Source organism: Pyrgilauda ruficollis, unplaced genomic scaffold (genome assembly GCF_017590135.1).
Source record: "Pyrgilauda ruficollis isolate IOZ18807 unplaced genomic scaffold, ASM1759013v1 scaffold32, whole genome shotgun sequence".
NCBI lineage: Eukaryota > Metazoa > Chordata > Aves > Passeriformes > Passeridae > Pyrgilauda > Pyrgilauda ruficollis.
In genome coordinates this window covers 7,016,229-7,035,983 of record NW_024524600.1, presented here as the reverse complement: position 1 = coordinate 7,035,983, position 19,755 = coordinate 7,016,229, and the positions used below count along the sequence as shown (strand labels likewise).

Genomic DNA, 19,755 nt, shown 5'->3' with positions numbered 1-19,755 from the left:
CCATCCATCAAAAACCCTGATAAAATACAGTACATTCCTTGAAATCTTAAAGGGGATTATTCTGTAAAAGGAAAAAAAAATGACCCACAATATGCTTAGTCTGTGCAGAACTTGATGCTCACTATGTTCACATGCTTCAGCTGTTTCAGGGAAGATGTGCATGCACTGCATATTTATAACTGTTAATCTGTTGCAGTATATCTTATACATCAGTACAGTATAGCATCAAAATGTGCTTCCAGATTTATTATGTTACTTTATGCACTGGTACCAAAGGGAATAAAGAGGGAAGTCATATATCTAGAGAGGTGCATTTTTATAATAAGCACATCTGCAGCCTTAATTTGCACAAGAAAGCTGCATGGTTGCATTATCAAAGACACAAACTCCTTGTGATACTGTGACACACAGGGACACAGACCTGTCCATTATTGTCCAATCTTTTATACTCCCAATTAAAAGAAATTATGGAAAAATCAAAATCCTGATGGAATGTATATGTTAGAGATCTTTATTTTCAAAGGGCATCTCCATCTTCCTTTGTGTTTTGATGTCTGATGTCTTGTCCATGTCAAATTTTATGTTCTCAATATTACAGTTCTACGACCCCAAAATTTGAGGGACAGATAATTAGCATATATAAGGATGATGAAAGGCAGATTTACCTTACATTGTCTCCTTTATGGAGATGATTTTTCAGTTGTCTTTTTAGCAATCTCTTTTGGGGTCCTGGAAGGAGAACCACTGGAGGGACATACCTTCTTAATCTGAAAGTATGGGTACCTTACACCTGTGGAAGTACAGTGCTTTTACATCCGCAGTTCTATTGTACTTTCTGATTAGAAAGTCTGGCATGCTCCCTATGGCCTTTGCTTGGTATGAGTAATTGCATCTGAAACAGAGAAATCATGAAATCAACAGATGAGATGTTAAGCTAGAACCATGTAACATACATTCATGTAAACGCTACCTAATTTTGCTTTTCAACAATATGTGGCATGTATTGGAAAATCTTTTGTTCTTTTTTAAAGTTTATTTTACTTACAAACACATTCCATTTAATTATCAAGTGAAATATTAGCCTTTGGGGAAAGCGGCTGCTAGCAAGCTAATCTTTTATTAGCATTATTATTTAATATAAATATTTCCTGTTTATTGTGATTGTTATGGGGTTTTAGTTATTATCAATTATATGTGAATTATTGTTAAGGCTATGTTAATCAAATATATTTAATTATGAATAATATCATGGCATGATTTTAGTGGGGAGTTTAGTTTATTTTTCTTGTGGGATTTTGTTTAATTTTATTTTGAAGGATTATTTTTAAATTCCAAAGATTCTGAGGAAATATGGGAAAATACTATTGGTCAATAGTAGTTTTGTAAGTAGCCTTATCTTTGTGGCAAATAAAATCCACTTGAGTATAGGGAGTTTAATTTTGGTGGTGAAAATCTAGCTAAAAGTGTCCTGTTTCTAATTTCTTTGAAAGTATTAATAGAAATGTTAATGAACTTAGTATGCACTTCTTTAAATGGTGTTTCAGCTTCATATTAATGCTTTTCTTGCACTACATTAGTAAATGAGAATTACAGTTTAATAATATATGAGCTTTCTAGTAGAATAAGACAAGAAATGGGTTCATAAAACTCAGAAAATATTAACTGAACTAACCCCTGTGAAGCAGGAAACAGTTTTGAAATACTGATTGGTCCCATTTTACTCCAGTCATCTACTGAATTTATTACCACCACTCATTGTGCAGGCAGTGCTGCACATGTCTGTGTTTATACAGATTAGGGACTGGCAATAACTGACCATTTATAGCTTAAGGTTTTCACTGCCATTAATTTCTTTCTTTGTCGTTGTTACCGCTGTTGAACTTTACAGATCTGACAAGTTTTATTAATAAAGTGTCTGTGTGTGATCTTTCAGACTTTCAGCATGAGATTCGAAAGATTTTGCAGAAGTAATTGTTAAAGTAAATATAGAAATCTGCTTATGTGTCTGTCAGGGTTGGTGCTGTGACCCCTGCCCTGGGGAGTCTGGTTCAGTGCCCAACCACCCCCTGGATGAAAAACCTTTTCCTGATATCCTACCTAAACACAACTTCAGGCCATTCCCTCAGGTCCTGTCGCTGGTCACCACAGAGAAAGATCAGTGCCTGCCCATCCTTTTGTCCTCCAAATGGAGTCATAGCTGCCATGAGGTCTCCCCTCAGTCTCCTCCAGGCTGAACAGTCCGGATGACCTCAGCTGCTCCTCATGCAGCTTACTCTCAAGGCTCTTCACCATCCTCGTTGTTCTCTGTTGGGCACTCTGTAATAGTTAAAGATCTTTCTCATATCATGGCACCCAAAACTGCTCCCAGCACTCAAGGTGAGGCCACCCCAGTGCAGAGCAGAGGGGACAATCCCTTCCTTTCCCAGCGGGTGATGCTGTGCCTGATGCCCCCCAGGACATGGCTGGCCCTCCTGGCTGCCAGGGCACTGCTGGCTCATGTTCAACTTGCCATCAACCAGGACCCGTTATGCAGCACTGCCTTCCAGCCTTTCATTCCCCAATCTGTCTAGGGTTGCCTCATCCCAGGTGAAGAATCTGGCACTTGCCTTTTGTCAGCTTCGTATGGTTAGTGATCTCCCATCTCTCTGGTTTGTTGAGGTCCCTCTGCAGAACCTCCCTGCCTTCAAGAAAGTCAGCAGCTCCTCCCAGTTGTCATGTCTGAGGTTCAGGGGAATACAGTTTCTTTCTTTACAGTTTGATATTTAGATTGACACATTGTGGCTTTGTTTCTAGCTCCTCCCCACTCAGAAATGTCTTCAAAGTTTTAGGAGTTTAGTTTGTGAAATAGTTGAGCTCTTAAAAGCTATTAAAAATTGAATTTCCAAGTACTCCAAGGTTTTTAATCTCTTCTTATATCAAAATCCATCATGAAAAATAGATGAGAACCTTGGATCCATTTGATATTTGGCAGTGCGTTCAGACTTTACTACCCACATATAATAGCTCCATCACTTACGGCTGCTTACATTACTCTTAAAGCATCTTGTTGTTAATTACTTGAAACTCTGCCAAGCTGTAACAGGTTGGGGTGGAATTTTCCACTTGAAGAAAAGAAAAGGACAATATGGATTCCTCATTTCCTGCATGCTAATGAAGCAGGGGCCTGTGGGAAAAATAGTATGCCATCAAGTAATTAAACATTCTGCATTAAAGCATGCAGCTAGGGAGAGGAGTTGATGGGAGCATATAGCTTGACTTCTGGCTTCTTCCATCCTTTCAACAATTAATGACTTGGTTTTGAGAAGATAAAGCGTATTGTTGTATCACTTATTTGTCACTATTTGAGTGCTGACATAGTGAAAAGATCACGTGTGATGTTACTGTCACTGAATTTGATATTCATGTTCTTTTGGGGTTTCTTACCTGTTTGGATTTTTTTTTTTTAATTTAGCCTGGGCTTTTTTGCAGTGAATTGTTGTGTCTTTTTGACCCTAAACAGCAGCAGAATTACTTAAGTGCTTCTGTATGTGTTATCAGATATCTAGACCAGTGCTTGAGTACGAATGCTATGTAGATCTTGGATTTAGAACAAGTAGACTTTTTTTCCAAACAGGGATGCAAGCCTCTAAATACAGCAGGCTTGTTTGAAAAAAGTCTGTTTGTTCCTAGCAATCATGCTGGTTTCCCTTAACCTTGGCTTAGCATGACCTCTGTCCCTCTGTCATGCTCATTTTATCTGTCGTCTGAAATTTGGTCATTTTGCCTGCACCATGCCCTAATTCATGAAACTCTAAACTGATGTGCCACATTTTGCCTGGGATCCTTCTCCTCTGGTGACAAAGACAAAAAAAAAAATCTGACTTGTCCAATTTTCTTTCATGAAGAAAATCTTCCATAGCCTCTGTAAATATCCAAGATAAAGAGATAAAAGTAGCTCCCATGCTAAGAGCTCTTTATCCTCTTTGGGAATCTTTTTTTCTTCAAGTTTTGAGGGTGTGGTAGTTGGCTTCAATCTTGATTAAAGAATTTTGGTTCCTCTGTCTCCCTGGTACCTTCACAGTTACCAATTTCCATGTAATGCAGAACTGGGGGCTATGACTCACCTGGAGACAGCCTTAGCTGATCTTTCCTTGGGTCAGGTGTAGTCTCTTGATCCTCCAGTAGTAGTATTTGATAACCTCTGACTTCATAATTTTTGGAAGATACTTAGTAATTTATTAGAAATGGACCAGCTGCTGGGATGATAAAATCCTAAATCTTCAAGTGGCATTTTCAGGCTGTCATTGACCTAGGCAAGGGCACATTTATATCCAGAGTCCTCATGAAAGAGCTGTGTAAGTGTAGAGTGTTAATCTGAAAGCTGTTGTTCTTCACCACTACATACTCGCTTCATATTGATTGTTTCCAACCTTTGAGAAATTTGTTTCCTTCTTGAAGAAAGAGACTTTCTTGCTGTGCATACAAAACTCTTTCTCAGAAACTTCATGGCTACAGTTATCTAACACTAATATATAATATATATAAAAACATATAACATCCCATTCATATATTGTTCTTCAACATTCCCTGCCTCAGCCTCTCATTGTAAAGGATTTCACCTTGAAAAATGTCCAGTGTCAGTTGTTTTGTATGTGAGTTCATAAGATTAGCAATTTTAAACTAATGGATGCTATGTTTTAATTTAAACAAGTTGTGGCAGATGACCAAATATAGCTACATTCAGGGATTAGGTTTTTAATGTCTTGCTCCTCCCATCAATATACATTCAGGACTGTTTTCTTAAACTTCCCTAGTTTTTGGTTCTTGAGTTATTATGATTAAATGCAAACATTTTCCATGTTCTCCCTGCTATTCCATGCTTTGCAATGTAGAGCGATGGAAAAGAAGTAGCTTTTCTAAAGTAGATGGGGTTAGATTTCTGTTACTTTGAGACTTTTGACTAAAGCTTGAGAGGTGGTGCTCTCTCTGACAATTCTTTTCCAACAATAGTTTTCATCTCAGCTATGCTATTTTAGCCCTAATAAGGCTTTAACTTAATCTCCTCACTCAAGTTTCTCCAAGGCTTTTTCTTTGTGGGTGTGGTTGCAAGTGTTCAAATCACTTCGCCTTTTTCTAGCTCTCTGCACATTTAAAACATAGAGATAAAGAAATTATGGAAACCTTGAGAAGTTTGTGGCGTTCTCACTAGCGTTTGTTTGACCCTGCAGGAGAAGCCTATATGAGAATGAGCCGGCTGCCCGAAGCAGAGCACTGGTATGTGGAGTCACTGCGATCCAAGAGCGACCACATCCCAGCCCACCTCACCTATGGAAAGCTGCTGGCTCTGACGGTGAGTTTGTCAGCACCTCCTGGGGAGTGGTCTCAGGTCCTTTCACTAGGTTAGGTGAAGGAATGGGAAGGCTTTGTACTGAAAATTCTTATTGCCTTGTTTGTCACACTGTTTCAGTTATTCCTTTTAATTAAGGACTTTGAAAGCATTAGTTTGGTTTTTCTTTTTTTCTGAGACACTGCAACTATTTTTGAGGTAGTACCAACTCTGTGCTGGAAAAAAACCAGTTGTAATGGCACAGAAACTTTGTAATGCACAGTGAGTAGTTCTCTTGATAAAGCCTTTATTAAAGTTCTTTGGATGACAAGTAATGGAATTAAGGTATTCAGTGTTTGACTCAGGGTTGTTGGAGCAGCCTATGGCTGGGTGTCGCCTATACTTTGTGAATAACATCTCATGCTTTGAATTTACTTTAGGTGTATCTCTTTGAACATGTGAAAGGAATTACTCAACTATTAAGAGCTAGTTCTAAAAAGCCAGAAGAGTTGGACTTATTTCTGTAAAATTTACTTAACTTTTGACTGCAGGTGTGCTTGTAGCTCCAGCTAAACTAACCCCGTATGATAGTTATAGCAAAGTGCCAGTCCCTCCTTGATGTTCACACATTTGAAGATGAAATTAATTTCTATTTTATTAATTCAAATAATTCTGTTTTAAAACTGTCTTTCATTTGTTTTTCGTTTCTCCTTCCCATTTTTCTTTCATTTTTATCTATTTACGTTTGCTTTCCTTGTTTACCTTAGTGGGTTCGTATTTGCTTTCTGTGCTCTACTGATACACCTCTGTATGGTTCTTGAGTCCTTGTGCCTAAGTCTGAACATTCCTCCACTGAAAGTTTCTCAGCTATTCACCTGGTGATAAGATTTTGCTATGGTCTTGATTGTGCTGTCCAGTCTTCAAGCAAAAAATGTCTTTTATTGTGGAAAACAACACAGTGGAACACAACATGATTAATTTCAAGAGATCCATTACTGTTAAAAGTGTCTGAATTTGGAAAAGAGGAAGGAATTACAACACAAGTTTTCTGTATGAGTAACAGGTGACAACATAGTTTGAAAGATTTAAAAATTGGTCTGTGTTACCATGTAATTTTAAATGCAGAGTTTTATTAAAAGTTGCCTGAAAGGGAAGGTTTTAACTTGTAATGGAAGTCTAGGTGGTAGAGTCATATCCCCACTGCCTGTCAGTCCAGTCAGTCCACATCCTGGAAAGGCTTTTTTTTTTTTTTTTTTAACAATTCCCAGTTACTGTTAAAATTGCTGGGATATTGACAAATACATGCACCCGCTGTTTACCTTCTTCTAGAGTAGAACTACAAATAGGTTGTACAGGAAGATTTCCTTATTTATATTTATTCTGCTTTTCTAGCAGATATCTTTGTATATAGTACCTAAGAATAATAGCAGAAAGTCAGTGTTATTGGCTTCTTAGGAGATCTTTGACACAAAAGTGCTAATTTATTGGAATTGCTGTGGGGAGGTGTTGTGGTTTAGGAATAGTATTTCCCAATTTAGTGTTCCCACTGTAACACTCCAAACCACATGCTGTTCTCTCACTACTCCCTCTCCCTTCTGCTGCAGCAGGCTGGAGAGTAGAATTGGAGGCACAAAAGGTAAAGATCATGGGCTGAAACAAGAACAATTTACTACAAACAGTAATAAAACAAGAAAATAAATAGTAAGAGCAACAATATTAATAACAAAGTGTTCCAGAGAGGCGAACGATTTACATGGGGATGCTCACAACTCAGAAACCCCCGGCAATACCCGACTGTGCCACCATGCTCCTCGATCCAGAAGTGACTCCGTTCCCCCTTTCCTGGATGGGGAGGTGGTATAGAACAACCTCTGAGTCCTGGCCATGCCTCCTCCTGGATACAGCAAAAATTAACCCTGTCCTGGCCAGGAAAGGAAGCAAAGAGTTTTCTTAATAAAATCCAAATTTCTTTTTGTTTGTTTGGTTTTTTGTTACACACACCCCCCTACCCCAGTAGCTCTCTGGTTAATTTTTTTGACCGCTGAGTGTGTGAAATATGAGGTCTGTTAGGGAAAGTCTTGCAGTAATTCTGGGAAACAGGTCTCACAGTTTTCTTCAAAATAACAAAATCCCCAAATCCCAGAAGTGTACAAACATTGTGAGCCACTACTTGATTTTTTTTTTAAAATTCTGTCTCCTCATTATGAAAGTGCAGATATAAGATTAAAATTTGGTGTTATTATCCCAGTTTTTAGAAGGAAGCAATGAAAAGTCTGCCTGAGTCCTTGTAGTAGAATTGAACTGTTTGCATTTCTCTGGGGGTATAAATGGAAGATATGTGTGGTGTGGATTGTGCCTTGAGCATCTGAGCTGTGTTTGTGGAAGAACATGTCTCATCAAGGAGAAAAACTGTATACAGCTTAGAACACTGAATACTGCACTGTGATAGGAAATAAAATACCTTTCCTTTCTCAACACACACTTGCTTTCCTATACTTACTCTGTGCCATAATTGTAGTCTGTTCTCCTCACATTTGTTATTATCTCTTGACCCTTTTGTCTTTATTACTGTTGCTTCTCATATTCATGGCAATATGTACAGATCGGGTTGATGTCCGTTCTATTGGCAGCAGTATAAGCTGAAAAGATGGTGCTGATATCCTGTTGACTTTCAGGATTTCATAAACATATATCAAGGAACATTATGATGACAAAGCATTTACAGATGGCACAATATTTTTCTGATGGTTACTTCATTAATGAAAAATAAAGTGCCCTTATCTTTGATCTGTTGAAAATTGGCATTAATTCCAATTAGTTCTTTGAGCTACAGGTCTGAAAAAATATTCAACACAAAAATGGATGAAGAGATTTGGCAGTAAAATATGTGATTTTTGTCTCCATTTTGGTCATTCAATCAGTTTTGCAGGTTACTGTCTGTTCAGTAATTCACAAAAGGAATTTTGTCCAGTTTCTGGTGTACTGACCTGTCCTAGTATTAGTTCCCATTGCAAATACATAATTGCTGTAACTGACATGCTTCCTGGAAGTCTTCATAAACTTCCTTGGGATTCAGATTAGAGCTGTATCCTTTGGCATAGGTATTTCAGCCTAATCCCAACGTGAGCTACCACTGTGATTTATTCTTCTGTTATATTTTGCAACTAGGATTAATGATAATTTTCTCACAGCCTGTAGATTTAGGAAAGAGAAAAGCCTACTTCAGTTAGTTTTTGGATGTTAGAGATGTGTTAGAGGCTTCTTTGCTGTCTTCTGTTGGAATCAAACCATTGAACTTTTTACAAACCTGTTTCTGAATATAGGTACTGAGACAAAACTGTTAGTAACACTTCTCTGTGTTTCTTTTCTAGGAGAGAAATGTGAGATCACTGATGTAGTGAAGGGTGGATGTAGGTGCTAATATAGATGGGAAATTTCTCTGTCAGTGGAATTGGGGTGTAAGGGAGGAGAGGAGGTAATTTCCAGACAAGTTCCTAAATTCCAGCCAAAGGCAATTCTAATATAAAACCCCCTAGCAGTAAAGTCAGACCTGTAAAATTCACAAATTCAGGTATGTTTTACTTCCTTACTTTGATTCCAGTGAAGTGGATTAATTTTAACCTCAGCTTTTCTGCCTTCTCAGTATTAATGCTTACTGCAAGCACCATCACATAGAATCAGAGAGTCATTTAGGCTGGAAAAGATACAAGTAATGTCCAGAAGGACTTGGGCATGCTGCTGTATATGCAGGAAGACCAGACCAACTTAATAGTTCCAGAGGAATAGCTAATGAATTTACAGTCTTGTTACCTACCTGTTACAAGTTACAAGAAATTCCTAGCTCCTATATTAGTTCATGTTATATGTTTATATCTAAGAATTACAGCTCACTAAGCTACAATTTTCTTGAAAATATGTTAGGACAGCATAATTTGTTGGTTGAAAAATCATGATTAGTAGCTCAGTTACTAGAATAATTGGAAAATAGCCAGTTGTCTGGGGCTTAGGTTTGTCCTTTTTTATATTTTTGAAATGACCTGTAGGTATTTAGAACTGTAGTGCTTTAGCTTTATGTGCTTTTCATACCTGTAACTTGTTAAACTGCTTAAATAGTGAGAAATTTATTTTTCAATGTAACATGTTAGTTAACAGAGCCAATCTTCTGGTAGCTTCGTACCACAGCATCTGGTTCTTACCTCTTGCTTAGGTAGTCTATTTCTGCATTACAAAGAAAAGCATAATTTTTTGAAAGACTTTAAAATTGCAAGGCTCTCAGCTTTAGGATAAAAATGAGTCTGTCAAAAATGACAGTGCCAGGTGATGCCTTGAGCATGTATTGTAATTTGTTTTCCATTATATGAGCAGACCTTCTAGAAGAGAAGTCATTGGTTGTCTTGCTAAAATAATCATTTGCAAGTAAGACTTTTAATTTTTTTTTCTTCCTCTCACTTTAGTAGTCCTAAAGAGAAGACTAAGAAACACTCCCTCCTAATGTCTGGCCTCTGCCATCAGTCAGTGGCTTGTTGTTACAGTAGCATGCTAGTTCTGAGAAGCTTTATTTCAATTACAAATAAATGTTTTCAAGTTTTATCTTGTCTGTTTTGAGTGAAGTTGAGCCCTGCATAGTTTGCAGAAATGGCTCTAATTGCTAAAATACTTAGGGTCAGCCTCATATTTTGTGCGTCACGTCTAGGAATTGCAGGCTTTGCTATATTTCTCTGGAAGAAAATGCACAGTGTTTTCTTGCATTTTACATGGCTCCACACAGCACTGTTAATCTCCTGTTTTTGACTGGCTTGGAAAATCACCCAAAATTCTGTAAGAAAAATTTACTTTACTGCTGGAGCTCCAACTATTAAATTCAGCAATAATCATCCTAGAAGATGCCCTGTAACATAAAATATTTTATTTTGAAGTGTTTTCTTCAAATGGGGATTGGGAAAAGGCAGTCATAGACATGATAGAGACAGGCAGTGTTTTGTATTAATATAAAAGTAACAGGATTGTGACATTCAAGTATCAACGTTGAAGTTTAGTACTTTTCTTAAGCTTTGAGATAATTGCTCCTCAGTGAGTGACTGCATTTTTCCTGCAGTTGATTGTTGCTTATGCTTTTGACAAACAGAAAGCCAGTGAGATATCTGCCATTTTTGGTTAGTTGTGAAATTACTCAGAGTGTTGCTATCAAATACCCTACTGTATTCAGTAATTGGTGTAGTGCTTGACTGTCATCTCAAAATAAATATAAATAAATGAAAATGTAGAAATAAATGGAAAATAGGAAAAAAGAAAAGAATGGGACAGCAGGGGAGAAGGAGAATGGTGTAGATGAATAGACTAATTCAACATTTACAGTTCGTGTAATTACTTGCTGCTGGTGTTTCAGCACAGAAAGGAAATTTGCATTCCTGTTGGAAAAATCTGTCATATTGTCATCTTTAATGTCACTGGATCATTGCTACTTTTTTTCTGTCTCTCTAAATTTATACAAATGGGAAGAAAGCAGGAATGAGGGAGAACAGTCATGATGTCAAAAGAATTGTGACTATCTTTAAGACATAGCAATTGCAATGCTCTGTTAAATCTAGTCATGATCTTCTAGAACAGTTTCTTCTTTTAGTAATTAACTCCTTTAAAGCAAACAAAAATATTTTCAGTAATACTTAGGGGGGCAATAAATGCCTCCATATAGAGAAATCTTTAATTAGTGAAAAGGCATTTTCTGAACAGGTAAATTTAATTAGATCAGCAAAGCTCTTAGTTATTTCATTTTGGGAAACTGTATCCCTTGGCTGTTAGTACTGCTTCTAGGAAGATTCTTTTTTTAATGAAAATTGGGTATTTCAGTTAAAGTCACAGCATGATAATATAAAAATGACATTGAATCCATGAGAATGCCTTACCTGAGAAATCACGTTAAGCCAAGCAATAGCCACTACTGCTTTTCTGTCTTGTATTCATTTAGTCTTTGGAGCCTGGTATAGACACTGTGAGCTTTCTTGACACTTGAAATCTCTTGAGGGTTAAAACTGATATGTGCACAGTTTGTATTTAGTTCTGAGTTTGCAGAATGTGAGTTGTTTCCATTTTTGTTTCCAGCTTACAAGCAATTCACTGGTAGTGGCTAGAAGGAAGGGGTTTCCTTTTTAGTGGAGAAAATCAGGTTAACTGACTCAGAACTATGAACTCTTTTTAAAGGTTTGGTTATCTGGTGTATCTGGAGCTTTAACACGTCCAGTCTGAATGACAGGATTTCCGAACTACAGAAATTTCAATAGCTGACATCTATTGAGCTCATATTTCCTCAGAGGCTGGCTGCGTGCCAGAAGTTTTGAATCCATAGATATGCTTTCCAGTCCCCTTAGGACATGTGTTAGGCTGCATGCCAGCTGAAATAGAATTAATTGTAAAGCAGAATATTTTCATTTAAATATACCGTATCTGTCTAGTTCATAAATGACTCTGGAACAGGTATTTAGGCACATAACCCCTCACTAACCTCCTTTAGGGATCTCATCTTCGGTATCATGTTTCTAACTTCCTGTAGACAGGAAAGAGGGAGCCCTAAACTTCTCACTTTACTCAACATAAATTTAAAGCTTGTTGCAGAGAACATCACTGACACAGAATGAACTGCTTTCATGAAAAAAAATCACAGGCTGCTTTGGGTTTGGAAGCAACCTTAAAAATCATCTGGTTCTAACCCACCAAAAGAGAGATCTTTTTTGTTTTATTACATGGTTGAATAAAGCTGTTGTACTTACCCTGTGCATAGTAATTTTGTCAGTAATTGTGGAAAAATAAGCCAAATTTAGCTTAGAAGCAATTCATAGGACTCAGTGAGAACAGCATGTGAAAATACTGAATTTACGTTCTACCGACTGACTTATGAAATATAAGTAGATATTAATAATTTCTTTATCAGAAAATATAAAATGTGGTTTCAGACCGAACAGAAAAGAAAGGGACTAACCTGGAAATTTACTTCACATTTCATTGCATATTTGTGATACAAAATGGTCAAAGCTTAATGACTGAAGTGGATATTTCAATAGGGGTCTAGACAGTAAATAAATCACAAGGTATAGAATGAAATCAGCTCTTTAAAAGTTTACTTAAGACTTTACACAATATTTCTTGTTTTCAACAGTGATGTAATGAGGTAAATTCCTTCTAGACTTCAAGTTATCCTAAAATAAACACTAAAAATAGATACACTATTTAAAAATATGACCAAATAAAAAACCCCACCACAACAGAACAACTGAATAAAAACTCCTTCAAGGGGAAAAAATTTATGCCTACATTTCTTTTCTATATTGTTTTGAATACTTTAATAGAACAAGAAAGATTTTGGTGATAGGAGATGCATAAACCAAGAAAATGGATGTCTATTAGCTTTAATATATTATTGATTAATTTGATATGTAATACTTGAAGAAAATGTCACTTTAATAGTGTCTCAATCATGTCCTAAGCCAGTAAAGTTTTGAGTTGTGCTTTGATTTCTTTGATTTTTTCTATGTGTCAGTTCATATGCAGTTGTGTCACATTCCAAAATTCCAAGGTCCAGTAGATTCCCACCAAAGTCAATGGGCACTGCTTCAATCTCAACCCTCTGGTTATCACGCCTTTAATTATCATTGCAGATGTATACTCAAGAAAACAGTTTATGTTACGATTCTCTTAATTAACCTTGGCTCATAGAAGAATCACACTGACTTAGTAGTGTCTCAGTGAATCTAGTAAATGGAATTTTACTCAACAAAAATCTGCATGTGTTTGAAGGAGGGCTAATGTTATATATTAAGATGGAAGTGAGCCACTAAAGGTGCAAATAGAAGATGAAACTAAAAGAAGAGGTTGTATGTTACTGATTCTACCAAGGCTTACTTTCAAAAATCAGCTAGGTTATGTACGGGGTTATGCATGCAGTATGCAATGTACTGGATTGTGCATGTGAGGGCCCTGGTCCAGTGAGAGGACTGGGAAAGAGAATGTTAGTCATGACCTCAGTGACCAAGTTATGTGGATGTGTCACACTGGACAATAACAAGAAAAATTGCTCCACATTTATTATAAAATTTAATAAATGGCGAATTACTTTAAATTGGTAGATAAAGATTTATAGTCTAATTTCCTCCATAGTAGTCCAGTTCATGCTCCCATACGCTGAGATGGCTTCTCTGCCATGTTTGGTTGTTATTATTTTATTTTAATAAAGATGAGATGAAAAGGCAGGATTTGTCTCCTTAATGCACAGGAAGTATAGAAACTGAGATAAATTTTAGACCTTTGATGTTAATAATCCATGTTCTGTATATTTCGGTTGGTCTAGCATTTCACATACAAATTATGGCACAAGGTATTTATATTATAGTTCAGACTGAAGAGGAAAGAGTTGTAGAAATAACAGCAAAATGAAGGAAAAAAGAAGAATCCTTTTAGCTACTAAATGCTAGATATTAAAGTTGTTTTTGAACTACTAATATTCAGACCTGGGGTGGAGAGCTTGCCTATGTCAATGACATCGTTGTAAGGTGCAACTGCAAACAGTTCCTGTTTCATTAGTCCAGCTAAGTAAAAGTTTTTGAAGAATTTATTATTCATTTACTCAGTATCACACCATTTAAGTTGTGTTTTGCCTCACAACTTTTGTGAAGCAAAAGGAACTGGTTATGAAACAGGATATGTAGGTCTGCAATAACTTAAAGAAACATAGAAAGGAAGTCACTGGTTCAGTTCAGACTTTTTTGCTATCACTGAATAGTCTGTGTTTAAAGTGTTCTAGAGAGGAAGAAAAAAATCATGTAACATAATACTTGTTTTTCTCTATTCAGTGTGCACATTTTAATCAAACTTCCATTAATAAATCTTTTCATAATTCAATCTGTTTTATTAAAAATGTGAATGCTTGCCAAAAAAAAAAGTAACAGATGTGAAGAGTGACAGTCAACTGCATTTGTAGCATAAATTAAGTTCTTTATGCAATCACATTATTACCAGTTAAAGTTGGTAAAACTATATTGAAGAATAAAGTCTGTGTCCTGCTGGTGAAACCCTCCTAAGTATTGAAGAATGATGAATATTTATGTTGAATATATGTTGGTTCAGATTGCAGAGACCACCTAATTTGTTGAACCACCTTACTGGTTGCCACTGTGTCATCATAGTTTCCACAGGAGGGTTATTCAGAGCTGCTCAGCTGTATTAGTCTTTCCCAGTTTTACTGCCATTGCAGGGTCCCTGGGCCTCCAGCAGCCTGAAGTACAACAGCTGCCTCAACATAAATTTGGCACAGTTAACAAGAAAAGTGAGGAAAAAAAAATTGGGGTGGATATCGAAATGCTAGTTTTGTCCTCAGCTTTTTAATATTCTAAGGATAAATACAGTCTTCTACTAATGAATGCACTGCCCTTAGCTGACTTTCTTTCAGTTGTTCTGGTGATCTTAACAGTCATTTATATTTCATTTGTATGAAAGCTGTTTGTCTGACCGTATTAGCAAGCACAGATACATTGTTTTGGTCTCTAGGGAAGAAGCAAGCAACAAAACAAAAAACCTCTTGCGGTCAACTGCAAAGAACTGGTCTTAAAAAGCTCCTGAAATCATATTTAAACAGTTAACAGTTTGTCTTCCAAAACTGCAAGCACCCAGCCATTCTGATTTAGAGTTGTGTGATTTGTGGAGAGTGATGTATTTCTGAAAACCAGGACAACTTAAGTGTTAGGTTATAAGAGCCCTGTATTACTTACCTGCACTTTATTTTTTTTTTTCATTTTTAATTTGTTGGTGTTGCTGGAAGATGGTAAGCAGGGGCGTTTCATCTATATTTGGGCATGAGACAGGGGAGAGGGGGATTGATGTTTTCTTTATTAATGGAAAACTCCAGGAAGCTTGTCCTCATTATATGCTCTAGGTCCAGATCCAGTAAGGCAAATATCAGCCAGTGTTCCAAATAAATTATTAAAGTGTCTTCATCATATTCAAGTTCTTTTCTTCAGCAAGGAGATTGGCATTGATGTTTTATGATTCAGTCTTGTTAGTCTCTGCACTGAAAAGCCATAAGTATGCCAGAGTGTCTGTGCAGAGGATCTCCATTAGGGCTTGGGCTGGGACCACCCACTCATTTCCCCAGAGCAGACCAGTAGCTGTCACAGAGCACCTTTCCATTAGCTACTGACCTGGACTGTATGTAAACTGGTGACCAAGAGCAGAAAGGTACTTTGTATCCCATTATTCATCCTCAGGGCTGTCAAGTATTTTCATTAAAATGTATTAATAACTTCTTTATCCTTCAAATAAGTCTGCTATCATAAAGTCTGCCATTGTAAACTTAATTTTTTTTCTTTGTAAAATTGACAGAGCATGTCATTGTGCATGTATGACTGCAAACCCCGCTGCTAGAAACTGGGAGGTTACCAGTGGCTCTCAACTCCTGCCTTGGTATGGGTCAATACATGTAACAGTGAGCATGCACACCAAGTACCTTCCTGCCCCAAATCAGTATTTTTCAGCTGTTTAAACAATTATTTGGATTTTCTTTAATAGTTATAATTTTGTTCCCTTACACCATCTGTTTTATTTAACACTGACAACATACAGTGGGAAAGGGACAATGATAGGATTGTTGTCAAGCAAACTGCAGTGTCTGCATTCCGTTGGCTAGTTAAGATGTATATTGATTCGATAATTGAAAAAAAAAGTTGATAAATACTAAGTTTTAATTGTGAAATAGCCTGATTCTGTCAAGTGGTTGTATTTTACATATTTTGACACAAAGACTAGTGTGTATTAAATCTATGCTGAGGTATTGACATTTTAGTAGCAGACTGCATTAAAGAGGACATTTTAGCTGGTGTGATGCAAGGTTCCTCATAATGCCAGTCTGCAAGAAAACACTTTTATTTATTTTTTAAAATAATTTTTGACAAATGTGGATAAAGAAAGTGATGGCAAACGTGAACAAATGGAGCTTTTGCTGATTGTTTTTAATCAGTTAACTTTATGTCTTGGTTGATATAATTAAACTTTTTCTTCCCTTTATCTGTGAAATGACCATTGGAGCCTGTAAACAGCACAGTTCTTTTGATGTTACATGTGCTGGCACCTGTCATCATTGTGTATTGTAGGTCTCCTGACTAGCCTGAACTTGAGTGCAGTATGCCATTTGGAAAGTGCCAAAAGGAGTAGAGCAGTCATGTATTTTTGGTGATTCCAGTAAATAAAAATTAATCATGTTTGACAAATGTTTGTGGCCTTACAGTTCTGTAGGTAGAAGCTACAATTTTGTGACTGTATTCAATGAACTGTGCTTTGATGTTCTAGCAACAGAGTGCAACTGGCTAAGACTAATTATGTCGGTCTGTTAAAAAAGGCAATTATGCAAAATCTGTAGATGTTCATTCTGTCAGTATTAATGATACATATGCTTAGTGCCTCTCATTTTGAAGCCTCAGTGCTAGACTTAGATAAGCCATTGTAACTTTTGCCAGACCACAATTGCCAGCCTTAGAGTTAAATGTGCAAAATTGAGTGTTCAATTATCCTCTCACCCTGCTAGTTACTTTAATTGATGGGGGTTTTTTCCTTGATTTTTTTTTTTTTGTTCTTAACTATAGTTACATGGTATTTTAAAAGATTGTGTTTTATATATATATATATATACATGTATTTATGTCTTTACTGCACTAGTAAAAGAGGAAAAATCAGTCTGGGTTATGTGTCATACAGTTTTTTGTTTTGGGCTTTTTGTTTGTTGTGTTGTTGTTTGTGGTTTGGGTTTTTATATAAAGCAGGATGAGCCTCTGCAATATAAGATAGTAATGTAATTGCAGAATTGCACTAGCATGTAATTGCACCATTTGGTTGATAGGAACCTTGTGCCATGTGGATTTGGCTTTAAGGAATACGGGTTTACCAAAGAAAGTTCCCTAAATAATACGCCTGAATTCTTACCCCCAATGAACATTCATTCTGTGAAACTAGAATCCTGTAAATGGTAAGCCTGCTCGTATCTCTGCCAGGATGCTTTCTTGAAACGTGACCTCTCTGTTGGTTTTGGTGGAACCTGGTCTTCATATAGTTCTTGGTGTGCTGCGCAACTTCCTTCACTCTATTTTATTGTCTCTAAGACTCCTGAGGGAAATACTAAGAATCTAAAGCAGCTGTAATCATGAACAGATCTCATTATTATTCCTATGTTAACTTGTGGGATAGTGCAGGATGTGTGCCATGTCTGTTTCCAGACCACAAAACTTGAGAAAGCCTATATGGCTGTATCTGTGAAATCACACTCAAGGCAACTTGAGAGGTGCAGGCCACAGTGCCTTTCTTCCGCAGGGGTTAAGCTTAACTGCTCTTTATTCTGCAGGCTGCCTATTTTATAGCACAAACCACAGCAGCTAATTTCATGGGGATAGGGATAAACAGGTCACAGGTGTCTTACTGAATATGTGATAGTGATTTGTGTTTGAGTATCAGACTGGACTAATCCAATATCACTGTTTTTTCAGGAATAATGACCACTAATGGATCTCTTCTGGCACTTCTATACCATAATGGAACTATAGTGATTTGGTGATTCCAGTGATAAGCAAATCTCTGTCTCAGAAATGTCTATTCTTTTTACCATCAGTTCTGTTAGGCTTTGGTTTGGTTGGTTTTGGGGGTTTCTTTTCCCTGACCAGTTGTCATACCTTTCACAATTGTCTTTAAAAATTACCATTTCTATTACAGCTGTTTTATGGTTTTCAGAATTGATTTCTGATAAAATCTGACTTCCCACATTAAAATCAGAAATACTTTTTTTTTTTTTACTTTCCACATTAAACCCTAAAATATTTTCTATTTATGTACTTTCATTTGTGGTAACTTTACCTTTGGCTGTGTATATAGTGTTATTTAGGATACAAGGAAAAGAAATGGAGCTCCATCAGGGGACATTCCAAATGGATATTAGGCAGAGGTTTTTTTGCTGCAAAGGTCACTGGGAAGTGGTTACAGCATCCAGCCTGTCAGAGCTCAAGAAGTATCTGGAAAACACTTGGTCACATGGTTTTAGGTAGTCCTGTGAGGATCAGGGAGTGGGAGTGAATGATATTTATGGGTCCTTTCCAACATGAGAACTTCTAGGATTCTGTGATTTCATAGAACCATAACATGCTTTCCCTCCTCCACCCCCCACCAACTTTTTTTTTTTTTTTAGGAGCATGACTTAAGCTCTGTCCTAGTTTCTCTCTGATTTTAGCTTGGGTGAGTGTAATGCTTGTCCAGAAAAGGAGCATGGAACTGATATTCACCCCAAAGCCCTTTACAATACTTATTGCAAAATGTTTCTACCACTTTCTTACTTCTTGCACATTGATGATGTTGGATACATTTCTTCCTCAGTCTGGAGATCTGCACCATAAAGTAGCTGACCACAAAACTTACTGTAGCATTTAAACATTTTTATTTATTTTGGTTAAAGTGTAGTGATAATAGTGGTTGTTTTTCTGCAGTGCCTGGAATTTGTAAATTTTAACTGTACAGGATTGCTCCAGGGTGACACACTGTTAAAATAATTTCACCCCCCTTTTTTTTGTTTTATTTTTAGGGACGCAAGAGTGAGGCAGAGAAGTACTTCATGAAGGCTATTCAGCTGGATCCTACCAAAGGAAACTGCTACATGCATTATGGTATGTTTCAGATAGGTAGAATTTCAACATATTCCAGGCTTGCTCTTAATCTCTCCAAGTGATTAAAGATTTGAGAAATTCTACTGGCAAAATATCTTCTTTAAAAGGAAAGAAACTAATCTACCATATATTACTTCATTACCATGTTTCCATCATTGTAGAGGGAGAGGTGAAGATTTTCATATTTTGCATAGCTTTCCTCCTATGGAATTTTGGTATTGCTGCCTCCCTGGGAAAGAACAAAGGTGGCTATTGCCATATGTCAAAGTTTCATGGCCTGGAATATTATTGTTAACAGTTTTGGCCTGACTTCACTGATTGTTGGTGGGTGGGCAACCAGAAGTTCTACTCTAGTGTGTGTGAGTTCCACATATTGAAGTGTCTTACAGGCCTTACATCTACCTCCTTCCCACCACCTTCTTGGCTTGAAATGGCTAAGCATTACAAAAAGTTTTGACAAGTTGGCTGTATCTTTCCTTTTAGGCTATGCATGTAGCATAAAGCACACAGTTAATTTGAAGGTATCTTTGTAACTTTGGATTGTTTTTGCTAGATGTGCAAAAAACACTTCCAGATGTGTTTAGTTTCAGGGAACCAAAATTATTTATCTTTATGGCCTAATTCTTACTGTATTTTAAAACTGATAATGGACAAATCTTAAAATGCAAGCTATGTTGTGCCAATTGGAACATAGAAAGCAGTAAGTTTCATCTTCGTTTAGGAAGAAGGTAGGGAACTACGCAGCACACTATATGTGTGTGTATATATATA

General features: G+C 36.8%; 1 protein-coding gene across 2 annotated transcripts in view; it reads left to right on the top strand.

Moving 5' to 3' along the window:
• Positions 1–19,755, top strand: part of TMTC2 (transmembrane O-mannosyltransferase targeting cadherins 2) — a 235,075-nt gene that overhangs the window by 172,305 nt on the left and 43,015 nt on the right. For both annotated transcript variants that reach the window (XM_041474412.1, XM_041474411.1), the window contains 2 exons: positions 5,208–5,329; positions 18,903–18,984. In XM_041474412.1, coding sequence (XP_041330346.1) covers positions 5,208–5,329; positions 18,903–18,984 — 204 coding nt within the window. The remainder of the gene's footprint in view (positions 1–5,207; positions 5,330–18,902; positions 18,985–19,755) is intronic.